This window comes from Pelodiscus sinensis, chromosome 10 (assembly GCF_049634645.1).
Source record: "Pelodiscus sinensis isolate JC-2024 chromosome 10, ASM4963464v1, whole genome shotgun sequence".
Lineage (NCBI taxonomy): Eukaryota > Metazoa > Chordata > Testudines > Trionychidae > Pelodiscus > Pelodiscus sinensis.
In genome coordinates this window covers 17715850-17742051 of record NC_134720.1, presented here as the reverse complement: position 1 = coordinate 17742051, position 26202 = coordinate 17715850, and the positions used below count along the sequence as shown (strand labels likewise).

Here is a 26202-nt window from a genome sequence, read left to right as displayed (position 1 = left end):
CCAGCCCTCCACTTTGTTTTGGAGATTAAATGGGATTTCTGTGATATAAAGGCTTTGTGCTGCCTCTCAACACAAGGGCTTCTTCCTCTGCACCTCCTACTTGGGCTATATGCAACAATATGACCCTTTGTACACTGTGCAGTGGGATTCTCCAACTATCAAAACCAGCCACCTGAATGAACAAAAACCCTATGTGAAAAACACAGCTGGAGAACCCTTGGCATAGATCACTACTGCCACACGCCATCTAGCTACAGCACTCCTCCCCTCCTGCTGCCTACTCCTCCCATCTTTCCAGACCTCTGCAGTTTCAGCTCCCACCCTGCTCTTCCTGGGGGGTTCTGAGGGCATCTGCAACCAACAGAAGAGGCTGATTTCCCTATCATGTATTTTTAGTGAGGTCTTTGCCCATTTCAGGACGCTTTGCTTCTTACAAGGATACTTTCAGGTGGGTGGTGTGCTAAGAACTGGATTTGCCTGCCCCTTTGGTTGGAAAGAATCCTCACTTGTAAGTTTTAGTTTGTCTTCTGATTTATCACTTCAGATTGGCTGTAGTGCCCTTGCCACTGTTGGCACAACAGGACAAACAGTACTGAATCAATACCCACCAAACGCATCATCGATGCAGTCACATAGCTGTCTCTAGCTGTCAAATTTATACAATTTTTCCTGGGTCTCCCATGTACCACAAAACCCATCTCTATCAAAGACTGCCAGAGCATTACAAGTGGATTACAACTGCTTAAACCTTCTTCATCTGTGATGACTAATGAAATTCCACCACTGGTCAATGTTACAGCAACCACCTCCAGAAGATCAATACAAGGCCTTCCCAGTCCCTTGTGAAAATAGCTTAACAGAATAAAGCAGTCTTCTCCCACCCTATGTTAATTCCCAAACAACCTTTTTTTCCTGACTGGCCATTAGCCACATTGAGCTTTGCGGGGAAGGAGAAGAGAGAAGGAGTGCCTCACATGGACACTGAGAGATGCTAGGCAAAAGGGCTGAGGAGCACAAGGTTTTATCTTTCAATTCCCTTAATTGATTCCCTTTCCTAGAGAAAACCTTCTTAAAGTCCACTTGGCTGGTCCGATCTCCTATTCCACTGGAATCACCTGTCCCAAAGCCAGACCCAAAGGCTTTTCAGAGAAATCTCAATGTGTGTCAGTCATTTGCACTCGCAGTGATAAAATATGCCAGGAAAATTGGATGGTTAGACGCGCAAACACTCTCTGTGCAGGCCAGGATAAGGTCAGCTTTGAAAACATGGCCCTTTGTTTCTGTAGACAGTAAACCATCCTCTCAAAATCCAAAGGTAATCAATCTGCGATAGGCCTACTTTGCTACTGCTACCCCAAGCTTATGCCATCGAGATGCCATAAATAGACCTATCATCTAGTTGAGAGATGGGCAACCAGGAAAGGTGGGTGGGCGGCCCTCTACCTCAGTGAGCCACAGCAGCCTGTGGCCCTCTGGGGTTCTATCTGCAGCCCTGTGGCCCCCGTTTGTCCCCCTCCCTCATAGGCCTCTTGTTCTCCAGGGCACTGGAGCCCCTCACTTAATTGTTCCTCCCCCATCTCCTCCCAGCACTTGAAGCATGTGAAATGCCTAGTTCATCCTCCTGCCCCTCCCCCCAGAGCTGGAATTCTGCAAGCAGCTGATTCGTGGTATTCCATCTGTAGGAGGGAGGAGGAGGAGAAGGGTTGGAGTGAGAACTGGGTAATTTGTGGCACCTCCTGCCAAAAGTGCTGGCAGGTAGGGGGGAGGCATAAGAAGTGTGGGCTCCAGTGCCCCGGGGTGTGAAAGGTCCATGGGGGAAGAGGTCAGCCGGGGGTCTGCGGGCTGCAGGTGGAGCCCCTGTGGGGCTCCAAAGGCCACAGACTTCCCACCACTGATCTATACACTTTGTAGCGGTGATCCTGAAACCTTTTTAAACCATATGGTACATCCAGAGCTTCCATGGGACTGTGGCTTGATTTTGCACTTACTGAAAACAGTGGCAAGACTCACTTCACCTTCCGTAACAGCGAAGGCCTCACACAGCATGTGGTCTCATGCTTTTAAATCAGAATCCTAGCAATGCAAAGCACCATGATACAGCAACCTGCTTCTGCTACATGACCATAACCATAGACCACAGAAAGAAAAATATTGGGACAGTAACAGCAGGGATGTGTGCCAGGAGATGATGATTTTGGCACTTTGGCCAATGACTTCTGCCCATGCCAATGACAAAGGTCAAGGGTGCCAGTCTCTGAAGAGATTGGATGATTGGTTTTTAGTAATGATTTGTATCGTTTCGGTCTAATTTTCTGATTACAAAGGCCACATTTCAGTCTGAAACTCAGCATACTGCAATGTGGTGCCTTTCCTAAGGCAGTACAATTCTTCTCAGTGTGCTCTTCCAAAATGTTGACAGCATATTTAGTTGGATTGCCCTCAGTAGATTTTTTTTTCTTAGTGTGTGCCAAGTAGTTGGGAGAGTGGGGGTGAAGAGAGGGAGTAAGAGTTTTAAAATAGTTCAACTGCTCCCTCTTGTGCTCATAGTGAGGAAAGACACCCTAGATAAACAGCTGCTTACACTGCACATCCAAAATCCACACACTCTCAAAATTTAAACCAGGGGTGGGCAATCATTTTTGCCCAGGGGCCACTTAAAATTTTTTGAAGTAGCCCCGGGCCACCCTGGAAGGGGCAGGGCCTAAACATGATTGGTCTGGGGTGGGGGAGCCCCTTTGTCCCCCCTTCCCACTAGGCACCCATGTCCTGGAAGAGTCTTGGCATGCTCCCCCACCCGCAGGCCAATCAGGGCCTGGGGAGCCCGTGAAGCCTCCTCTGCTCTCCCCTCCTCCCCCACTCTGCAAGCAGTGCATGGCACTTCAAAGTGCCTGGGGGCAGGGGAGCAGCAGGGGCTCCACGGGCTGGATCCACCCGCTTGGTGGGCTGGATTCGGCCCAGGGAGGCACTTTTTCCCACCCCTATTTAGAGGGTGCCTGTGGCCCTGGTTGACCTTCACTCTTGAACACACAAGGCCCATCTCCTTCTCCCATGTACCACTAGCAGCTTCCCCTATGTCCCATCCTTGTCCCATATAATTCTCTCCAGGCACCCTCTTCCCCTAAGTCAGACTGCAACTCTCTTCTGGTCCGTTCTCTAATAGATCTCCAGAAGTTTTAACATGCAGTCCAGGAAGGCCCATCACCCACAGACCACCAGCTCAGAAACCAGAAGCAGTCTTCCAGCAAACCCAACATTAATAAGTCTCCTAAGAACCAGTCTAAATACAAGAATCTGCCGTTCACTGGGTGGGGATATGAGGAGAGGGGGTAGAGGGGAATTGAGTTTGTTTCTCAGGCTATGTCTATACTATGAGCCTCTTGCAGAAAAGCAAATGCAAATGGTGCGCTCATTTGCATATGTTGCGCTCTCATTTGCATTTTCTCTTCCTTTCCCTTTTGCTCAAAAGGTTTTTGCGCAAAAAAGCGTTGTGTAGACGGTGCCTTTTTGCACAAAAAAACCCTCACATGTGAGAAGGAGGAGGGATTGAGCAAGTGTGCAGGTAACATTTCAAACACCCATGAGAGGAGAGAACACATTTGGAAGCAGAGTTCTTTTGAGGTGATACTCACTTGCAGTATAGCTTCACAACCTAACCAGCCTGCTCCTGGGTTTCCCAGCAGCTCAGACATGGCTATAGATGTTCTAAGGACTACAGGGCTTCCCCAAACCCATCAGGCTGTCTACACTGCAACATTATTTGAAAATAACTAGCGTTATTTCAAAACAACATAGGCCACATCTACACAGCCACCAGTTACTTCAATATAATATCAAAATACTGACAAGCTGAAGGACTTCTCACTCTGACTCCTGTAACCCACATTGCATGAGGAGTAAGGGAAGTCAGAGGATGAGTGCTCTATTTCAAAATAAGTGCTCTGTAGACAGCACCAAAACTCAAAATAAGCTTTTTCAAAATTAGCTGTGCAATTGACAGCTCATTTGTGTAGCTTATTTCGAGTTTAGTCCTGCTATGTGGACATGCCCTCAGTGATTAGGTATGAACTAGCCTACAGTTCTAAGTGACAACATTCGTGAGCCATTCCCTCTTGCAGTACTGCACTAGCGATTGCACACAGCCACTCAGTGTGAGGCCCATAAGTTATTTTCTCTGCTATCCCACCCTTCAACTTCCTATTAAGTTTCATCAGACCAAAATAGCCATTTACAATCTGCAGCTTTTCTAGCTCCATCTGGTGGCAACCATGCTGCATTAGCAAGCGTAATCTCTTTAGCCTCATTACCAAATTCACCAGTGTTTAGGTCACTGGTTTGCACAGGATCACAGTCCAGACCACAGAGTACAGCAGTGAACAAACCCTGCTTTCCAGCAGTCAGCTCTGCTAGATGAAGCTTAGGCTGGAAATCCTGTCCCTAGAGGCCTGGATTTTCTCCTGGCTGGCTGCTTCCATGATCACTGAGCTGGAGTCCTCATTGGCTTTAATGAGGTTACATGGGCCTCACTCCAGTGACAGTGAGAAGAGAATGAGTTTGGGCCTATTACTCTGAATGCAGTGTAGATGGCAGCTTCCCAAAAAGCCTCACCAAGCAAAACCAGTTCTAAAGAACCCCTTTGCTCTGTGTCCCTTCCAGGAGAAACTACCTAGGACTCAGACCAGTGTGAATTTCAATCTGCCCTTTTTGAATGAGGAGGACTGTGGCTTGCGTGGATTATGGGACCAGGTGGTCCTGATCTAGGACAGGAGCTCAGAGCTACATCAAACTAGTAATAATAGTGACAGGTTCCTCCTCCCAAACTTCAGTTAAAAGGGCTTTTATCCCTTGTTATCTCCATTGGAGTTCAGCTGGAAGTTTAAATACCACTGCATTGCCCATCAGAAGCAGCACAGCAGCGTGGAAAGGTCTGATGACACCGCACTGAGCACTCTCTGAAGATGTAGCGCTCGGCTGTTTAACCCACCCACATTGGATAGTTCACATGAACTCTGAGGCTAGAAATCCGTGCTTGCTAAGGATCAGACCCCACTCATCAGAAGTTGTGACATTGACTGAAATTCACAGTTGCTGGAGGCACCTCTGAAAGCACACTTTACCTTGTCCGCAGGTCATGCTGGGTTACACTAGGCTCAAGGGTTGGACAGGAAATAGATGTGAACCTTACATCCAAGTACACAGGAGCGAGTGGGTGCTGTATGTCTCTGATCTGTCTATCCCAGATATGTATATGCCTCTCTCCCCACAATAGAGTTTGGGGACCACACAAAATAGATTTTGGTGACCACACAAAATAAAGTTTGGGGACCACACATGGAATATCTTTGGCAGAGCCAGGGTGTAAATCCAGGTGTCAAGTACTACATTACTGCCCTATTGGGCTATTCTTTCTTCTTCTAATCCCCATAGCTCTGCTTGTGGAGCTGGTGGGCTGAGGAGGAATCAGCAGGGAAAAACGAACATAACCTAGGTCCCCGCAGTGCACCAGCAAGCACAGCTGAGCCAGGATGGGGGTACAGACCAGCAGAAAATTGCTAACCCCCCGCCTTCTCCTTTCCCCCCCCCCCCCCGGAGCAAAGGGGAAACAGGAAAAAGATTGAGCATTTCAGATCCTTCTCTAAATCACCACGGGGCTTTAGGTAAAGCCACAGACTGCTCTTTGACATACACTGTGAAGATTTCTTATTGGAGAAGTCCCTGGTTATTGTACAATCAGCCTCATTAGTCTCAATCACATTCAAAAAGAAACACCTGCCAAAGCAAGGACAGCCACTATTAATCCACGTTATTTGTTTTCTTCTCCACAAATATTGAAGAGGTTTCCAAACACTGAGCTCAACAAGGACAGTTAAGGAATGACCCATAATACACAGCAACATGTTAGAGCACAATACACGTGGGTTTGTATTTTCATATATTTAGAACTTACAAAACTATAAAATCTTTGCATGAGGTTGTAGAAGCAGAGTCTAAAATAGAATTGAAATAACTGTTGATGAGTTAGCCTGCACTCTGAATTTCTTTGCATGGATTGTTTTAGGGCAGGATATATAAAACGTCAAACCTTTCACAGTCCCTTTGTGCCTTACCCATCATATCCCCTCTGGAGCCACCTGTTGTTTCTTGTGTTGTACTTAGATTATGAGGGTTTTGGTGGTTTTGTTCTGTGTTTGTAGAATGGGATGTTGGCCCACAAGTGTAGTTCCCAAGCACTAAGGCAGGGGTATGGAACCTGTGGTCCAGATGCCAGATCCATTCCCCGGCTTGCTTGGATCCGGCCCCCAAGGTTCAGGGCAACCCCCAGCATGGGGGAGCTAGCTCTGCAGTCCTATGGTCACCTTGCCGCCCAGAGTCTACACCCCAAGACTCCTTCCTGGCAGTGCCCTCCCACACACTGAACTCCTCATTTTGGGGCCCACCTCAGAGCATAGGAGACTCCACAAAATCTACTAGCCTGGGCTCCCCATCCTTGCACTAAGATAATACAAATAATGTTGGAAGTTGTTAATGGTTGTCATTAAATGGTCTTTTATCTACAGACAGACACAGATCCAATTAAAGCTGATGGCTATGCTAATCAAGCTTCTTTGCATTTAGGCCAAATGCAAGGAGCAATTAAGACTCTTTATGGAGTGAAATAGCAAGAAACAACAGAAGCCACTGCTAATGGCAATAGGTGCATGGCAAGGCCTGATCAGTAGCTTAATTGTGTGGGTTACAGGATTTCCTGGTTGCAAGCACAAGTTCTTGGGGGTTGCCTCGCAGCAAAGTGCGTACGTTAGAGAAAGAAAACAAGCAGACTAAGCTGAAGAGAAGCAGCCAGTCACAAGTATGGCCTTGCAAGGGAGCAGAGACTGGGAGTTCTTTGGGGCACAGGATTCATCAGCAGGACAGACTTGAAACTTGAGAGCAAGTAAACTGCCTGCAGTTATTTGTTCCTACTATGTTCATAGAAACAGAACTTTGTGCACACAACTTTACCAAAGAAAACCCTTGTTTGGCTACCACTTCTTTCATTTCACTCTATCCAGGTAGTTGTATGGCTGACAGTAATGAATAAGAACTGCACACCTTCCTGTAACAAAGGGCAGTGCTACTATTCCCATTGTAAAGATGGGGAACTGAAGCACAGAGAGAACCAAGGTTTGGTTGGAGCTAGCTACAGATATCAGAAATCAAGTTCTGTCCCACTGGAACAATTGTTTGGGAAAATCTAGGCAAGGAATGTCTCACAAAACTGCCAGTAATTCCTGCTTTTTATTAGGTGCAACAATAATAAATAATACCCCTCTGAATAATACTCCACTGAAAGCTTGACTTTAGTGGGGAAACTAGTGTGTAACTGATCACAAACATGAGAAAAGGGAGAGGTCACAGTCTGTTCCAAAACAGCTACCTGAGGCAGGACCGGATTTGGGGGGGGGGGCTATCTGGGCAGCTGCTTGGGGAGCCAACCTATGGGGGGCCCCTGATGGCAACTCTAAGGGGCGCCACGCACCCGGGGCTGGGGGCCGCGCGGCACCAGGGGGCGGGGCCGCACATGCGCTATGCATCTGGGGCGGAGCCACACATGCGTCGTGCGCCCGCTGCCCGGGGTGCAGGAATGGCTCGAGCCGGCCCTGCCTGAGGAATTAGAGGCTACTCAGTGTAGTAACAGAGGAAACTTGCTCTTTTAGGGTGTGTCTACAAAGCACCCGAAACTCAAAATAAGATATACAATTTGCACTACGCAAATTGCGTATCTTTTTTCGATTCTATTTCAAAATAGTTGATTTTGAAATGTGGCATGTCTACACAGCATCACATTTCAAAATAACGCACTATTTTGAGCCAACCCTTATCCCTCGTGCAATGAGGTTTAATAGGATGGCAAAATATTTCAAAATAACGGGCAGCTTGTTAAGATGCAGGGTAGCTATTTCGGGATACCTTCCTGATATCCTGTTGGAATCATCCCCAGCTTCGATTTATTATATTGATCAAAATGGCTTTTACTATGAAGTCTGTATCAATATTGTTTTTATAGTTACCATTTCCCTTGTATTCAAGCAGGATGATAGAATACTTCAATTCAGAAAACTCTCTATTTCTAGCTACTCTATTTTTAATAGACGTTTAATTGGCTGGTGTGATCTGTTATTGTGACTTTGTGGTTCTTGATTGATTTGTGGTCTTTTTTCAATACCAGAACTCATTAAGTGTGAATTTCAGGAAACGACTCCCTCTTTTAAGAAGCAGGACCACTCTGGCTTATTTATAGGTTCCTCTGGAACTTTTATACAGTATTGCTGTGGGAAAATAGAAACTTTGGCCTGACAGAAATGTAAATGTAATATCACTGCACCAATTATGTTCCAGGAGAGATAGGGTGCATATATTAATTCTGAAAGCACAGATCCAAATAATGCATTGCAGTTTCAATTCATTAGAGAACTATTTGTCTAGGTGCTTTTAAAAATAATTATAACAATAATTATTTGCTCTTCTAAAGGAAATCAAAGCACAATGAAGAAATACATTAATTAAAGTATAAGCACAACACTCTTCTGAGGCATGTAAGTATTACTGTACCCATTTTAGACATGATTAAACTGAGGCACAAGGACTAGACTTTTGATACGTGGCTGAAGCAATATGGGATGACTCGTGAGAATCAGCAAATGGAACTTAAATTACTAGATGCTGTTCTAAGAATGCATATGCACAAGTCACTGAATTATTAAACTTCAATATCATAACATCTTCTTTTCACTACATAATCACCCAAATTACTGGAAAGGATTAATGAAGTCATTTGATAACTAAATTAAAATGATTTTAAAATAATATACTACTCAAAAAAATTTTTTTTGTTGTTTAAAAGTGGTACAAAATTGTTGTTTTCATTAAGGCATAAAAAGCTGCTGAGATCTCATTGAATTTGGGCATAGAATTGATTTTTTTTTACTTTGAAATTTTAGTGCTTAAATTCTGTTTAGATTAACATTTGGAGGCTTAGGCAAGCTTCTCTGAACTAGCTACAGATGTCAGAAAACACATTCTGCCCCGCTGGAACAATTGCATGACAGAATTTGCCATTATATGGGAAAATCTGGGCAAGGAATGTCTCACAAAATTGCCAGTAAATCCTTCTTTTTATTAGTATCCTGAAAACAGCTTTTCTCACAATAACTTGCTACACCCATTTGTGATCTCAGTAGCACCAGGAGCAGAAAAATTAAATTAAAATAAAACGATGACAAAAAGATAGCTAAATATTTTCTAATTTCAAAAGGTATGGACAACAGTTCAGATGAAGTTCTTGTATTGTCTGAAAATGGTTTGCCTCTCCCTAATTTACATAGCTGTTTCTGAGTTACAGTCATTCACAAATAAGAGATTGCAATGAAAACACCCCTAGTTAGAGCAGCATAGACATGACGCAAATGGTCCAAAATAATGGGCCCCTCATATCTGAGTACAGGCCTCTAATTGCTACTGCCATATATATAACTTATAAACATTACTCTAGAAAAGTATTTATAGTTAGAATATTATTCTTGAAAAATTGTAATTATTAATTGAATTCAGAGATAGTTTTGCCTGTATTAGAGTGGCAAAATCAAATGAACTCAGTGCAGTATTCAGAAATCAGATACTTAACTGTGGTATGTATACAGGACGATACACAGAAAAATAAACAGGGAGAAAACAGAGCCACTAGGTGGAGCTATCAGCCCACCTGTATTTAACAGACATTGAAGCTGCAAACAGCTCTTTGCCAGGAAGGATACTATCTATTAACTTTTATTCTTATCTGCTTATTTTAACTACCCAATCTTCAGATACTTACTGATTCGCTCTGCTCTCTGACTCTCACTCCCCTTCCTTTTTCTCCCCTCAACTTCCCCTCTCCTATTTATTTTGGGTGTTTAAATCCTAAACTCATAACTCCCGTCAGCTGAAGAAGTGGGCTGTGCCCATGAAAGCTACCTGTTTTGTTAATCTGTAAAATGCTACCAGACCATTTGTTGTTTTTTTTCTGTAACAGACTAACTCGGCTACCCCCTGAACCTTCTGTAATTTTACAGTCACCTAAATTCCTTCATTTTCTAAAGAGAGACAAGATGAGTACTGTATAGAAATATATTTTGTTGGACCAACTTCTGTTGGTGAACCCCCAGGAAAACAAATCTATAGGTGAAGTGTAAGTTGCACTTTCTTACTAGACACCCTAGCAAGAGAACAGACACCAAGAGAACATGCTTCCCAGAAAGGGTAAGTCTACACTGCACGCTTATTTAGGAATAATTTAATCTGGAAGATATATTTCTAAATAGACAGTCCGCACTATAGGGAAGCCTTAAAATTTGTCCAAGGCAGGCTCCCCTAATGTGGACAAGCTATCTCGATTTAGAACCCAAGGAAGCACTGGAGAGAAATTACTTTAAATGGCCCTGGGGAGGAGCTATTCTGAAATACCAGCAATGGAGCATCCACACTGCAGCTATTTCAAAATAGCTATTTCAGAAGAGGTGTTATTCCTCATGGAATGAGGTTTACAGAAGTCAGAATAAGTCACCTGTTATTTCGATGATATTTCAAAATAACGGAATTGCTGTGTAGACGCTCACATTGTTATTTTGAAATAATGTTAATTATTCAAAAATAATGGTGCAGTGTAGATGCACTCAAATTCTTTGGAGATTGAAGGGCAAATCTAAGCTGGATTTCAACTGGCAACTTAACAGCAAAAGGTTCAGAATCCCTTGATCTACCCAGCTGTTTACCAGCATCTAACTTTCTTTACTGTATTTAAAACTATAAAATGAGCAAGAGTACATCTGGTTTACTGAGCTGAATGCTAGGGCTTTTGCTTTGGGCCTTTGAGAATTCTGGTGGCTGACTTTCCATCTCCTGTTCCAAAACTCCTGCTTCTTTAACTGATGTTCCCTGCTGCACTAGATAATTCATAGATGTTCTCTATTAGAGGCCAGGCTCTTATTTTGTCTCTGCCTGTTATAGAAATACATTTGTTTTATTCATACAGTGAGATCACAATTGCGCTTAGCACCTTATACAGCACTTTCAATCTTCAAAGTGCTTGATACACATTAACTAATCAGTCATCACAACACTTTCTGAAATATGCTAACTACCATTATTTCCCCAGTATGCAGACGAGAAAAATGAGGCAGAGAGTTTAGGTCTCAAGATATGCAAATAGTCAATATCTGAGCTGGATCAGAATGTAGAAGTTCCTAGTTTTCCATCCTATGCTCTAACCACTAGACCTGTCCTCCTCATATCATGTAAAAAAGACCATATTATGCAGCTGGCTTTTTTTAAACATTCAGATGCAAATGTGAACCTACCTGAAATCAGTTAATGGGTATAGGTTCTATTACTACTGCTCAGGAGCATCAGACCAAGGCCATGACCATATTGGATAATTGGGCTAATGCAGTAATCTATCCCTTTTCATGTGTGTTCTTCCATCTTGGGGCCTTGTCTGCCTCCTGTCACCTCCTGACACACACACTTTTAAAGGGTGCATGCCACATAAAGCACCTTGCTTCTAAATCCTGGATGATCTTTGGGAAATCCTGTTGTTGCCAATGCTATGGTGGAGTTGAGGGTAATCAGTCTTGGTGCTCTAAGACAGCCATAGCACAGGGTTATAACATGCCCTCTAGTCCACAATTGATCTGACTCCTAGTGGGCTTGACAGCCCTGTATAGTGTCTTCGCATGCATTTCACCTGAGCCAGTGTTGCATACCATGGTAATAGGGGAACATGACTCTCAAGAAGGATTTGAGTTATACCAGGGTTTAAACACAAAATCCCAGTGATGTCTGTTTACATCATATAACTGTTATGCTTCCTCTCCTCCGGCTTCTCATTAGTGTAGCTCAATGGGAGTTTTTCTTCTCCCCCACTCAGATCTTGATTTGACAACAGTAAGCTCAGTGAGAGTTTGGCCATTGGTTTCACTGGAACTCAGCTAAGCCTCAGCTCCTCATATCTCCACGGCTTTCTTTTGGTTTGGCTTTGCAGGCAATATTAACCCATTATTTTGGAGTTGTGTATGGGTATTTATCAAACAGAACCAAGCCAATAAGGTTACTCATCCTGTAGGGCTGCCATGTTTGCTGTTCTCACAGGAACCCAAGCAAACACATCTCTACCTTCCCGTACAGGATTACAAAATAGCAGTGTTCAGAATCATTTTCTATTCCCTCAAGGTCCTGCTTTGTCTTACATCATCTTCCACTGTCCTGTCAATTACTGATTCCTGCCTCCTTACCCCATCAATGCATAAATTGTGCTAGTTAACAGCAGCTGATACTTGTTTATGTTCACTCATTCAACTGTTTTTCACCTCTGAGTTTGGCTCAAAATCTCTAAAGTCTCCCCTGTAATTACAAGTTGTTTTAATGTCATTTTTACTGTCGTTTTACTTTATTCAAAAGGTTGAATGACATTTCTAACGTGATTAAATATGCAACAAAACAGAGGGCAGAAAAGAGATGGATTAAAAGGGTCTTACTTCAACAAGCTTTGCATCACAGCAATGGAAAGCAGTACCATCAAATTCTTTCCTTTCCATAAATGAGGGAATGCTTGTTAATATCAGATGACAATATCTGCAGCAAAGTTGCAAAGTACATTTCCCCATTTGCAGGCTGCTATGTAATTTACAGTTAACTACTCTTAGGAACTCTGGACCTGATCCTGTTCTCCTGTACATCCATGGGAGTTTTGCCAGTCAATGAGAGCAGGACCAAGACCTCTCATTAATAATTATGCTATCATAATAGATTACTGTGGTACACTAGTACTTTATTTTTCCCATGTGATCAGTTTAAAGAAAACATTAATATGGAGTGAAGGCTATTAATAGGGCGGTAGGGTTTTTTGGGGGGAGAGCCATACCATGCACTATATCAGGGGTCAGCAACCTTTTCAAACCAAAGAGCCAAACTACATCCAAATTCAGAACAAGTGGTTAACAAGAGCCAGTATAAGCATTCCCATTTGCATAACTGAAAATATACAACTAAATATTATTGATAATTGACATGATGGTTAATAACAGCATAAATGTAACACTGTACTCACAGACTTTAATGGAACTTCTGCTGCTGGGGCTGCAGTTTGTGGCTGTAGGGGCGCAGGAGTCAGGGTTGGGGTATATGAGGAGATCATGGCAGAGGGTTGGGTTGTGTGGGAGGTGCAGAAGGCAGAGGATCGGGGGGGTGGGAAGTAGAGTATGTGGGGATGGGATTTTGGGGCCTGATTACTTTACCTGGATGGGGCTGGGCTGCTGCACCCAGGCAGCAGTGGCTGGATGAGGGGCCGGGCCAGGATCGCTGCAGCCAGATCATGGCCTCCCCTCTTACCTATGCCACAGCAGGAGGGGGGCCACCGCCAGTCCTTCCTGCTGCCAGATGGTGGCCAGACTGTGGGGACTGCCCAAAGATTGGGGCTGGGGACAGGATGCTGTGGCCCGATGTGGGCTGAGCTCCGATTGGGGCCTTGTTGGCCAGGCCGCCGTGGCCAGATCCTGAGTCTGAGCTGGACTACTGCAGTAGGGCTGTTGCAGAAGTCATGGGGTTGCCAGGGCTGAGCCACAGGGTCTGCCCCAGGAGTACAGCAGCTGAGGACAGACCATGGCAGTCAGATGGGGGCGGGAGCGAGGCCGCCATAGACAGAGAGAGGCATCTGCCACCACCAACCCCTCTCACTATCCCGGCTGGGAGCGCACACGTGTCCCCTACAGCACATCCTCAGTTGGCCCTTTAAACAGAGTGCCCCAGCCGGTTCTTGCTGGAGAGCAGCTGGTTCTTAATGGGGTGCAATCCCTTACTTTCACCTCTGGTTAAAGGTGAAATCGACAAAAAAAGACCATCTTGACATGAGTAATTACAGTTTTAAAAAGTTTGAATTAATTTTTCATTTTAATTTAAAAAGTTGTGTGTATTTTGGGAATGATGAAAGAGCCAGATTTGGTTCCATACTGAGCCATATTTGGCTCAAGAGCCATAGGTTGCTGACTTCTGCACTATATGCCACTGTGTTAGCAAAAATTTCTTCTGATAGTTACTTGACATTTTTTCCTGTCATCTTTATTCCTTTCTTCTCTGTAGAGTGAAGAAAATTCTTTCTCCACAGTTCTAATCAACCCTGGCTGCAGCTTCTGGAAGTCTCCTTATTTCTATCATCATGCCAAGTTCTGCTTTCAGGGCGTATTGTTTATTTTTTTAAACCCAAACCGAGATACTAAAAATCCTTCATAACATTCAGGGTGTCTTTGTGACTGAGTAACTAGCAATGAGTCTCCTTGGCTGAGCTCTCTGATCAATTACAGGTAGACTGGACCATGCAAAAATATTCAGAATTACAGCTGATCTGATTTTTTCCATAGTCAAAAGAACTCTCTACATACTATTTAATTACCCTGTCATTGTCAGTATCCATTAAGAGTTTAATTTGCTTATCTCAAATACCTTTTGGTAATGTGTAAGTTTTTTTAGGCATCATGTTCAATAGGACACAAAAGTATAGTAGACCCTCAAAGTTACGAACACGTTAGGAATGGAGGTTGTTCATAAATCCGAAATGTTTGTCACAAAATGTTACGGTTGTTCTTTCTAAAGTTTACAACTAAACATTGACTTAAAACAGCTTTGAAAGTTTACTGTGTAAATGCTGCTGCTTTTAACAATCTGAATCTAAATGATACAAGCACAGACATTTTCCTTAGCTTGTCAAATCTTTTTTGAACTTTCCCTTTATTTTCAGTTGTTTCCATGTAACACATCACAGTATTGTATTTGTTTTGTGTATGTGCGCTGTCTGATGGCTTACTTTTAGTTCCAAATTATGTGTATGGTTGTTTGGTCAGTTCATAACTCTGAGGTTCTACTTTAGTAAAACAGCTCTTACTTCAATTAAGCAAAGTTTGCAAAGTTCAACCAATACGGATTCACTTGTCCAAATAGACTGTTATGGAAAAAATAGGTTGAGTAGATTGGCATTGCTCCATTAGTTGTGCCAATTTATACTTGCACAGGCACTGGAGCTGAGGTTCTTGAGGAAACTCACAAAGCTGCAATGAAATTAAGTATGGGAATAGCAAAGGGGCCCTAAAGGGAGTTAGGCCCCCAAATCTCATTGAAATTCAATCAGTTTTAGGGGCTTTATTCTTTATGGTCATTTAAAAACCACAATTAAGTAAAGACAAATAAAACATATAAATATAAAAGAAAACCGTACAATACCAAAACACTTGATGTTTGATGGAAGACAAACACTATATTTAAATGTAATCATTGCCCCCAATAACTAATCCTTGTAGTTAGTTTTGAAAATTAGTAAAATACCAAATGATATGTGAGCACCGAAGTCAACAAGGTATCTACATTAGCATATAAAACAAAGTTACTTGTGAATTTGGCTATGTCTTTATTTCTCATGTCTTTCCTCCGGATGCTAATTTAGGTCTCATTTGCTCTGTTTTGACACTTGGGTTTCTTTGTCAAGTGTCCACCTGGCAATTTTGTGATTGTTGAGAAAAGTAGCTACATTTAAAGAAATTTTTGTTTTGTTTTGTTTTTGTTTTTTACAACTTACAATGGATATAACTAGAGCAGACCATATAATAGTCCCATTAGCACTAAACGGCCTTAAGTTGAAAGAGGCTAGCTGTCATATTTAAACAAAATAACTCTCAGTCTGAGCAATTTTAAGGACAATGATAATTCATAGTATAATACAATCATGCACCAAGCTCAAAACAAATGTAAGACTGGCACAAATATTACAATACAACAGGACAGAAGTTAAAAGGTATGTACAAGTTTTTTGACAAACATTGGTGCAAGTGCTTTAGATGAAACATTTAAAATAAATATACACTAAAACAACATAGATTAAAATTTATCAAAATGTGATAAATTTAAAGACGGTAAAAAGGTACACAAAATATGAAAAAAATTAAAAAAAACCCCAACCAATACATATATTGCAGCTTTACTACATCTATGTTACAGAATGAAGGAAATTGGAGACAAAAAAGATTTAAGAATTCATAGCAAAGAAAGTTCTACCAGACTTGAAGGATAGAATTTCATTGCCAGTGAGAGAGACACACGCACACTCACAAAAGTAAAAACAAACACAAAAAGATCATTTACTGTAACAAATGACAGACACAGAGGTGAGAAACATTTGGCATGTTGCATCACAGGAAGTCATTCACGATTGGCTAACGATGGTACCTGGCTCGGTTGGAGATCGCTGGCTTGCCTGAGAGGAGTAACTGATGGAGGAGGCACACCTGAAGTGGATGCAGATCGACCTAATCTGCAGCTTGCTTTAGGCTCTAAGAAGGGAAAGAAAAGATGACATATGCCTAGTTAATGGTATTATGGATGTTGGTGCAGTAAATTGCAACTTGAAATTACATAGAAAACTAGAGCTCCTGCAAGTGCTATGAACATGCCTGGTAACCACCCTAGGACTTTCCCACAGTATGGCATCCAAGCACAGATTCTTGGACAATGTCTTGGGCAGTTGGCTGAGGAGTTTTCTAGGCACTGGCTGCCACTATGGCAATAGAAAGTTCTGGAACTGACTTCTTCTTGCACCTCACGGTCTCAACTTCTTTCATTTCAAGTGGCATCTTTGAGGCTGAAGAGTGGAGCAGTGAGCAGCAGAGATAGGAAGCATGTCTAATTTTCCTTCTGCTCTCCACCACACATTCTGGCTGCTGCCATGTACAACTTACTTACTTGCATAACGTGGCAGTGATTGGTGAGGGAAGCTTGAGAGAGGTAGCCTGTGACCTAATACTCTCATTCAGAGATTGAGTGCGCTAGATAGTGGAAGAGGACAAAAATGTAGTGGGGCTGAAGGACAATAAGGGAAAGCAGAAAGAATATAGAGTTCTTGGGGAAATGGACAGAGATGGGAGAGACGGATGCGATAGGAGGGGAAAATAGGAAGCTAGAGATTTTCCACAATCAAGATATCAAGATTTGCAATGTCATGAAAGCATCACAGAAATCTAAACGTAGTTAACAGTGAGTCAAGGTCAGCCACAGAATAGAGAGTAGAGGGAAAGAACTCCACATTTTAATACAGGCCTCAGTAATGGAGTCCGTGAAGTTGGTTGCATTATGTTGTCTCCAGCTTGTGTATTCCCCACACAGGATTGATTAACATAAGCAAAGAAATGGGAAAGAGAACTTGAGCACTTGAAAGGAAGCTTGATGCAGAGGTATTTGATTTCCCTATCCTGGTTTTGCACAGAAAAATTTCCTGAAAGATTCCCCACTGATTTACAATGCAGTTTACTGTAATGATCCCAGGATAAATGGCCATACTGGGAGAAATGTAAAACCCCATAGCACTGGTCTGTCTGCAGTTGGCTTTGTAAAACATCTCCCTGGGAATCCAGTCTGCCCATCTCTGGTTGAGAGAAATGTTTCTCCCTGAAAGAACTGCCATGCGCACATCTCCTCTAGGCATTGGTTTGCCTTTGTCTGGCTCAGAGGAATGTGTTTATTCTGCTTGTCTGTGATATTCCTTTCAACAATCCTTTATCTGTCTTGTTGAATATTTAAACTGTAAACTCCTCAAGGCAGGGACTATCTCTTACTATGTGTTTGCTTAGTGCACAGTACAATAATGTCTTGATTTTATTTGGGTTTCCGACATTCTGTCATAATACAAACAATAATAATGTGTCTCTTTATATCTAACTGAAAAGAAGTGTCTTCTCACAGCTCACACGTGCCAGAGTTGAGCTGAAGGCACACATCCCCTCATGGTTATGGTCTAACACGTCTCCTCACAGGTCTTACCTGCCTGTATCTGAGAGAAATGTGTCTTCTCATATCTGGCGTACGTACACCTTCCCGCCAGAACACACCTCTCCACAGCATTGGGAGCATTAGGGACCTGCAGTGGCTGGCTGCTTGGGTAACTTCCTACATTGCATTTGTGAGTGGGTCAGCAGGCCATCCTCCTTTCATCACCACCCACTTTTACCCACACCATTCTTTCAGGAAGCTCCATGACAGCTGACAGCCTGCACCAGTACGTAATCTGATGTTTTTCCTGTCTGGACTAGGACAGTGCACTAGTTACTTGATTAGACCTGTTTTGAAATAGTGTGTTATTATACATCTTAAATCATTTATTTTTTCATACAGTCTGTGTGCAAGGCTCCCAATTTTTCCTTCACTAATATATGCACTAACAAACGGAGATTTCCTATTGATTTCCATGGAAGAAAAATTGGGGCTTATTTTTGTTTTGTTTATCTGTTAAGGACAGATGCTATGCTGTCTCCATGCTAAGCAAAACCAGATTCTCAGCCAGCATCATTTTGGTTAGCTTTGTTAATGTCAAAAACTCTTAAGGCGTTATCTGCCATTGCTACTGAGTTGTTTTCTTTATTTTGAGAAAGCAGAGAAAAATGTCATAATTTCCAATTTGGATATACATGCTGCAATGAGAGACCATCATTTCCTTGCCAAAGACAATCCTTTCATCTGGCATCAAAGAAATAAAATCTGTCCTACTCAGATGAAATATTAGTTTCTTCTTTATCTCCCTGGCAATATATTCAAGTGTCAGAAATTATTGCAAATTCCAGCATGGTTGTTACTATGGGAAGTTTCCAATAAATGCCTATCTAGCTTTTTTACATTCCAAAGTTTAGTTGAATAAGAATTTCTTTTTTAAAAGAAGGGGCTGTTCCATTGCTGTCAATAGGATTATTTTTACATGGAATAAATTGGAAACATGCAACAGAAATGTTTACTATAAGCCACTGCTGCGGCATGGAATGGAATCCCCACCTCCAATGATATGTCAGATATGGGCTTTATAACTGACATCACTATACTCATTACACCTAGTTCTGCCTTCTATTGTTTGTCCACTGAGCACATCTTATTCCCTGTACTCAGTTAACCAGACTTTGAGTATAATGACCCTTTTCTCTGAATAAGGAGTTCAGAATAGGGCCCCCTAACTACTACAGGAGTACTCGGTGTATAATGGCATCCAGCATCAGTGAATTCCTTTTCTGATCTTAGTATTTCAAATGACAAATTTGAACTTGTCTTCAGTGCTGTGTTTCATGGAGCACACAAGCAGAGTTAGTTTGCAAACTCCCTGCGGCTATTGCCAAGCGGATCCCAAAGGGTTTGCCAACATAGTGGGTGGGCAGCTTCTAATGAAATTTCACATGATGGTGAACCTGAAGTGGAGACAGGCCAGTGTCAAGTGCTAACATAACCTGGCTGAGCCCCAGGTGTGTCCCTAATGCATTGGGCACAAAGCAGGAGGAATGTGTGCTTTGATACGGCTCGGTGTGGTAGTAAGAAGTAGGGGGACTCTCTGGTTCTAAATAAATCTGTCCCAAGGGCCACCCCTCATTCCAAATGCAAAATTCAGAGACAGTGGCCGTGTGACATTGCTGCTAGCCACTCAACTGCTGACAAGGCCTGAGGATCTCCTGCTATGCTAGAAGAATCCCAAGCATGCGGGTAAGTGCTTTTCTGGGTTGGAGCCAAACCATGTCATATATGAGATGCCGGTTGTAATCAATGAGCACCACATGACTGGAACTCAGCTGCTCACGTTAAAACATAGTGCGTTGTTTTCAAGACTTCATTTAGTTGAAACAATTTTTTTAAAAAAAGATTTAGTTGCTATATTTGCTGATGAAACATTTGTTGTGGTAGTTTTCTCGGCTTGAAAAGCCAGTTCCTTCACCTATGTGAAATGAAGCACCCGCTAAGGGCCAGATCCACTATCAGTGAAGTCAGCAGAAAGACCTTTTTCAATGGCGTTAATTAGGCCCTGATCCTGCAATAGGATCTAAGCATGCAGATGCTTGAGCAGGGTCCCAGTGGTGCCAGTGGAACTCCACATGGACCAAAGGAATCATGTTGTAGGATCAGTGTCTAAAAGGAAAACACTGAGCTCCCATAAGAATATAAGGTATATATTTTCAAATGTGGGCACCTAAAAGAAGATATCTGCATGATCCATTGTCCTCAACTAAGAGTGGTTTGTTTTGTTTTTTGCTAACATAGCAGACATCTCTGTGCTAAGGCCAGAATTTTCTCAAATAATTTAGGTTTGTTTTATAACAACAATAGGTAGTTTCCTGCTTTCATTAGTTACACAATTGTTCTGCGGGATTTTTACTTCTGGATTTTATCAGAAGAGATCTCTTTTACACATCCCAGGGAGTCATCATTCTGCCTATGTTAATCTTAATTTAAAAAAAAAATTCTCTGGCTGTCACATACACTAGAGACACTTCTTATCCTGCCGCAGTGTCTCCTTTGCACATGAAAATAGGAATATTGCTTATGCATTACTGCTGCCAAGAAGCACATTTTGAATTAAACAATAAGATATGACAGGATGTATATCCTGTGCAAAATATTGAATATGCACATTTTAAAATGAATTGTTTCTGTTTTATTGACCTAACCTCACTGGTCTCCAAATATAAATATAAATATCCTGAAATAAAACTGAAATGCTCTAATACTGTAGAGGAAGAAATCATTCAATATTTTTCTCTCTGAAACATTGAGATGAGACTGTATTCAGGAGGAACTCGGTGGTGAAACTGAAGAATAGCACATTTAAAAAGAAATGTTTGTACACGATACATGATAAACCCTTGGAACTCCCTTTTACTAGATATATCTGAGGGCAATATAGTAGAATTCAGAAATGGGATTAGACATTTATAAAGAGCTAACAAGAATATCCACAGTTACACAGATTTAAAAAAAAAATAGATGGGGGATATAAACCCTCACATTTCAAGGCACATGCCAATCACTAACTGATGGAAAATATGAAGAAACAACTCTTATTGGCAGGTTATTCTTATAGTCCACTGCATTTCCTGTGGAGCAACTGTTGCTGGCCAAAGTCAGACACTGGACTACATGAGTGATTAGTTTGATCTGATATGGCAATTCCTATATTCAGAGTATGCATATGTGCCATAAAATGGTGATGTGTTGATGTGTAAAGGGTCAGAGTCTGAGAATTTTTTCATATGCACATATCTTCTTTACAGCTTACTGGGTTCACTGTCTCCTCTGCATTCTATCAAAAAATCCACTTTCTTTTATATCCGTATGTAGGATTATATACCCTGTCATCTAGGAAGGAGTGATAGAACTGTGTATTAAGAACACAGATTTGTTGGTACACACACACTTGTTTTCAATGGCTTACGCATCTCCGCATCCCTGGGAGGTCTTTCAGCAGGACTCTAATGGCGCATAGGCCGCCAGTCCTCATTTGAAGAATCCCTGGGACAGCTGGCAATGTAATGCTACTGCCTGCCATTCTCTTGGGGTTGAATCCTCTGTAGATGAAGCAGAGATAGGTCGGGGCAGTTTGTCTCCTGCCCCATGACAATGGTATGAATCAGGCCCTATATTTATTAGGCCTCCTAATTGGAACTTTATTTTTTGGCCAATGATTCTTCCATAGGTTAAGAGTTGATTTTACTTTGATATCCAAATGGCAACTCTGGTTAAGTACAATATATTCATTCCTTCCCTGATCATCTGCAGAGTATTCATCCTGAATGTTAAGTGTGTTGGCTGAATGTCTAATAGATGGTGATTATAAAAAAAACAACCCCCTGCCCCCCAACAATCAGTTCTAGAAAAAACACACATTTAAAATGCCCTGCAGTGCTTCTCTCCCACAGCAGGTGGCAATGCGAAATGCTACATAGTAGCAATAAGAGAGCAGCATTCCAGAAAATGCTCTTTAAAGCTCCTGGAGTTAAATTATATGTGCCTCCCATTTTGTAAACCTCCTGTAGCTCAGCACTAAAATCGCAAGGACATGTTTTGAATTTTGCTGTGCATAAAAATCATTGACAGTGTTTTCCAAAAGGGGCACTCTGATAGAAACAGTATCATGCAGATAGGGTGCAATGACATTATCTGAGAGATGGGAGGATGATCCAGTGCTATGAAAAATGATGCTTGGAATTAGTGACCTAAGGACATTCAAACTTTGCACACCCACCAAAAAGGTCTGTGATCTTCTCTGTACGGGCCCAGGCTCTGATTTCAATCTTACTAGGACCAGTGGGGCTCAAGAGTTACAAACTAAAATATTCTATGGAGTTACACTGTGTAAAACCAGTATAAACAAGATTGGAATCAGACCCCAGAAGCTAATTAATTTGGGTTCCAAATTCCCAGCATAGTTCCAACAGGAAATACAATAAATCACACTGACTTGTGCCTATTCAGATATAGATAAACCTTACTTTTTGTTTTTCATTTAAGTGTAATTCTACTTTGCTTTTGATGGTCGCAATCCACAAGAACAGTTCACAGTATAGTAGCTGGAATAAAATGCCACAGTGAGAAAAAATAAATTATTTACTGATACAAGAGCTATGGATCCCATCCAGGGAAAAATGTACGTGGCTAACTGGAGTGTGCAACTCAAAGACATTTTGCAATAAATAATAAATTTGAACCCCTCCCCACAAATATACTCTTTGGGGGGTGGGGAGAAAAAAATCTTAATTCAGCCAATGAAATATTTGTGTAGTACTAACAGTTCCACTTGGCCTCTGAGGCTTTGATGGTCTTTGTGATAAAAGAAAAGACCCAGTCACAGGTAGGTGCATTAAAGACTGATCTGACACCCACTGAAGTCTAGAGAGCAATCCTAATATATACAGTTTTGCATGACTTAATTGAGAGTTGAATGAAGTCCCTATGCAGTAGTGTCTGCATTAGGGCAGAATGGAAGTGAAATATTTTGTTTATTACTTTATTCATACAGAGAATGGGTCCCTCGGTTTAATTTTTCCTTTTCTTTTCTTTTCTGATCAATATTATTGTCCAGCACAGCTACAAAGCTTGGTATGTACCTTGGGTCTGTTGTACCTGACATTCTGATCTGGTAGCATTTTGCATAGATGTTAATGACAACATAATGTGTAGGACAAAGTTCCATGAATTTATCTAAAACATTCAGAGATTCTAGCCCTATAAAGATAAACTTTGATCTACTCTTAGGCCATGTCTACACAAGGAAATTATTTCAAAATTAGTAAATTTGATTTAATTCCCAATTTAACAATTTAAAACTAGCATGTCCACATTACAGAAAAGGCTTGAAATTAGTCCAAGGCAGGCTTTGTTAATGTGGATGCCCTACCTTGGACTTAGAGCCCTCAGGAAGCAGTGGAGAGTAATTACAGGCAGTCCCCAAGTTACGCGGATCCGACTTATGTCGGATCTGCAGTTACGAACGGGGCACTTCCTCTCCCTGGTCTCCAGCAGCCCAGGGAGAGGAAGCAAAGCGGCGGAACGCGCGGCCAGCTGACAGCCCAGACGCGTCTGGGCTGTCAGCTGGCCGCGCGTTCCGCCGCTCTGCTCTGCTCCCCCTCCCCCTGGTCTGCAGACCTGGGGGACGGGGAGCAGAGCAGAGCAAAGCCGCGGAGCCCGAGGGCAGCAGGATAGCCACAGCGCATCTGGGCTGTCCCGCTGCCCGCGTGTTCCGCCGCTTTGCTCCCCATCGCCCTGGTCTGCAGACCTGGGGGATGGGGAGCAGAGCAGAGCAAAGCCACGGAGCCCGAGGGCAGCAGGATAGCCACGGCGCGTCTGGGCTGTCCCGCTGCCCCCGTGCTCCGCGGCTTTGCTCCGGACGCCTGTGGTACAGCAGCTGGGACGCTGCCGGTTGGTCCCGTAGCGCCGCTCTGGGCGCCACTGGACCAATCCAGCAGCACCCCATCTGCTCTGCCCCAGGTGTCCCCAAGTCAGCAGCTGCTGAAAATGACCAGTGGCTGACTACAGGAAGCCCCTTCCCCGGGCTTCCTGGAATCAGCCGCTGATCAGTTTCAGCAGCAGCTGACTTGGGGATGCCTGGGGTTCTTAAGTTGAATCTGTATGTAAGTCAGAACTGGCGTCCAGATTCAGCCACTGTTGAAACTGATCAGTTTCAGCAGCGGCTGAATCTGGATGCCAGTTCCGACTTACATACAGATTCAACTTAAGAACAAACCTACAGTCCCTATCTTGAACGTAACCCGGGGACTGCCTGTATTTCAAAATACTGGCACGTGAGTGTCCACATTACTGTTATTTCAAAATAACTATTTCAAAATTAGCATTACTCCTGATAAAAAGCAGGAATACAGATTTTGAATTCCACAGCCCGTTTTTCCAAAATAACGGGCTTGGAAGTGTAGATGGTCTGCTTATAAATTTGACCTGGGGAGGGGTTATTTTGAAATAAAGTCCTAGTATAGACCAGGGCTTAAGATCTAATCCTGAAAACCGTTTCTCATCAGAGCACTGGGTGGGTGCATTTTAAAAATCCTAATAAATAAAAACAAATAGCTAAACATTTTAAAAACAACAAGCAGTCCAGTAGCAGCTTAGAGACTAACAAATTTATTAGGTCATGAGAGTGTTTAGGACTGGATCCATAAAGAAGACTATTTTCCCCTTCTAGGAGAAATGTTGTGCAGAATGTATTGCAGAGTAACAATAGGAATCTATAATGTAAAAAGTCGGTGAAAGATTGCTGCAAACCTTTTGTCATCCTGGCAAAGTTTGTTACAATTCTACACTGAGTTTTTGTCAGAGCAACAAGCAAGACTTCTTTTCTCTGGGAACAAGCTGAAGCAGTGTTTTAAGTGAGAAGAGATACACTTCTATTGTTATGACAGTATGTAGACACCAATGCCTGTTACTGATCACTCAAAAACATCTCGTCTGCAGAAATGGTTTATTGTTTATCAGTTTTGGTATGAGACAAAGTCTTTACTCTAGTAGATGATTGTTACTGAGATTACTGAAGTATTCATGTCAATTTTTATAAAAGTAGATATTTTCGGGCAATCAAACATGCCATGAAACGTCTTTTTTAGTGATCTGTCAAATTTCATAAAAAGTAACACTACATTGATTATTCATAATGTTATATATGTGCCAGCTATATTCTGCTTAAATAGACATTTTACAAAATATAGGCTGTTTTTTATTTCACTACAAGTCATTATATATATATAATAGCCAACCTGATAATAACATTGATGAATATTAATTCTGACTTTTGAAATCCATGGTCAGTTTTAGACTGGTTTACAGAAGACCTCTTGTTTTCAGCTGTTGTGCATGTCAATATGACTATTTTGTTTATGCTGCAGTATGTTCTACTCATTACCTTGTGTGATATTTGAATTTCAGTCCTTCTCTTTATTGAAATCTGAGGGATTGTTAGCCTTTAGATCCTTTGAAATTGTGTAATTTACAAATTTTGTTCAAATATTTGAATGGTACCATTTTATTCTCAGTCAAGGACCTAATCTGGGCTAAATAAAGAAAACAGCTATTGGGAACATTAGGCCTGAACCTGAAAGTTGTTAAGGGACAGATTTTTAAAGGTATTTGGGTGTATAAAGATGAAGGCAATTGTCTAGTGGGATTTTCCAACACAGCTAGGCACCTAATTCCCACTAATTTCAATAGGAGTATGGCACAATAGAGGAAAAGCTAATCTCAGTGGGAATTAGACACCTATCTGCATCCTTTGGCTGACAAATACCTTTCCCAGAAGCTCATGCTAAGAGCCCTTAACTCCAATTTCTTTAGCTCGGCTCCTTGCAGGATTGGGTCCTGTATTTGTAACGTACCATGAGATTTCTATCATTGCTCTGCTTGTGAAACAATCTCTCACATACCTGAGCTGTTGTTTCCTGCCAACATCGTTGGACTAACAGAGGATCTTCCCAGCCTGCTGGACAGAACTGGTGGTCCTGGAGTTCCATCCCATTCCTGAGCTTTTATTGGCTCCCTGGAGGAAGTTGCCCCATGGTGACCTCCTCTCTCTTTGTTTTCCAACTTTGGTAGTGGTTCAGTACTGTGGCTCCTGATCTTCACCTCATCTAGTGGTTCTACAAAATACGCAATGTTCACATTCCATTATCTAGTGCATTTTAATTAAATTCATGCAATGATATTCTCTCCCATACAGTATTCCATTTTCACTCATCATCCAGTGCTGTAAATGTACTCATTCAATAGAGTAATTGAAACCAGGATTTTACTTAACAGACAAGTATAAAAAGTGAGCATCCTTAATGATCCTTCTTGCTGAATGATGACCAC

The 26202-nt window shown here is 42.2% G+C and overlaps 1 protein-coding gene across 2 annotated transcripts in view; it reads right to left on the bottom strand.

The window, feature by feature from the left end:
• The window catches only part of NYAP2 (neuronal tyrosine-phosphorylated phosphoinositide-3-kinase adaptor 2), a 230593-nt gene that overhangs the window by 29747 nt on the left and 174644 nt on the right, over nucleotides 1-26202 (bottom strand). For both annotated transcript variants that reach the window (XM_075937582.1, XM_006119903.4), the window contains 2 exons: nucleotides 25776-25988; nucleotides 16279-16382 (listed from right to left, as the gene is read on the bottom strand). In XM_075937582.1, the coding sequence (XP_075793697.1) occupies nucleotides 16279-16382; nucleotides 25776-25988 (317 nt within the window). The remainder of the gene's footprint in view (nucleotides 1-16278; nucleotides 16383-25775; nucleotides 25989-26202) is intronic.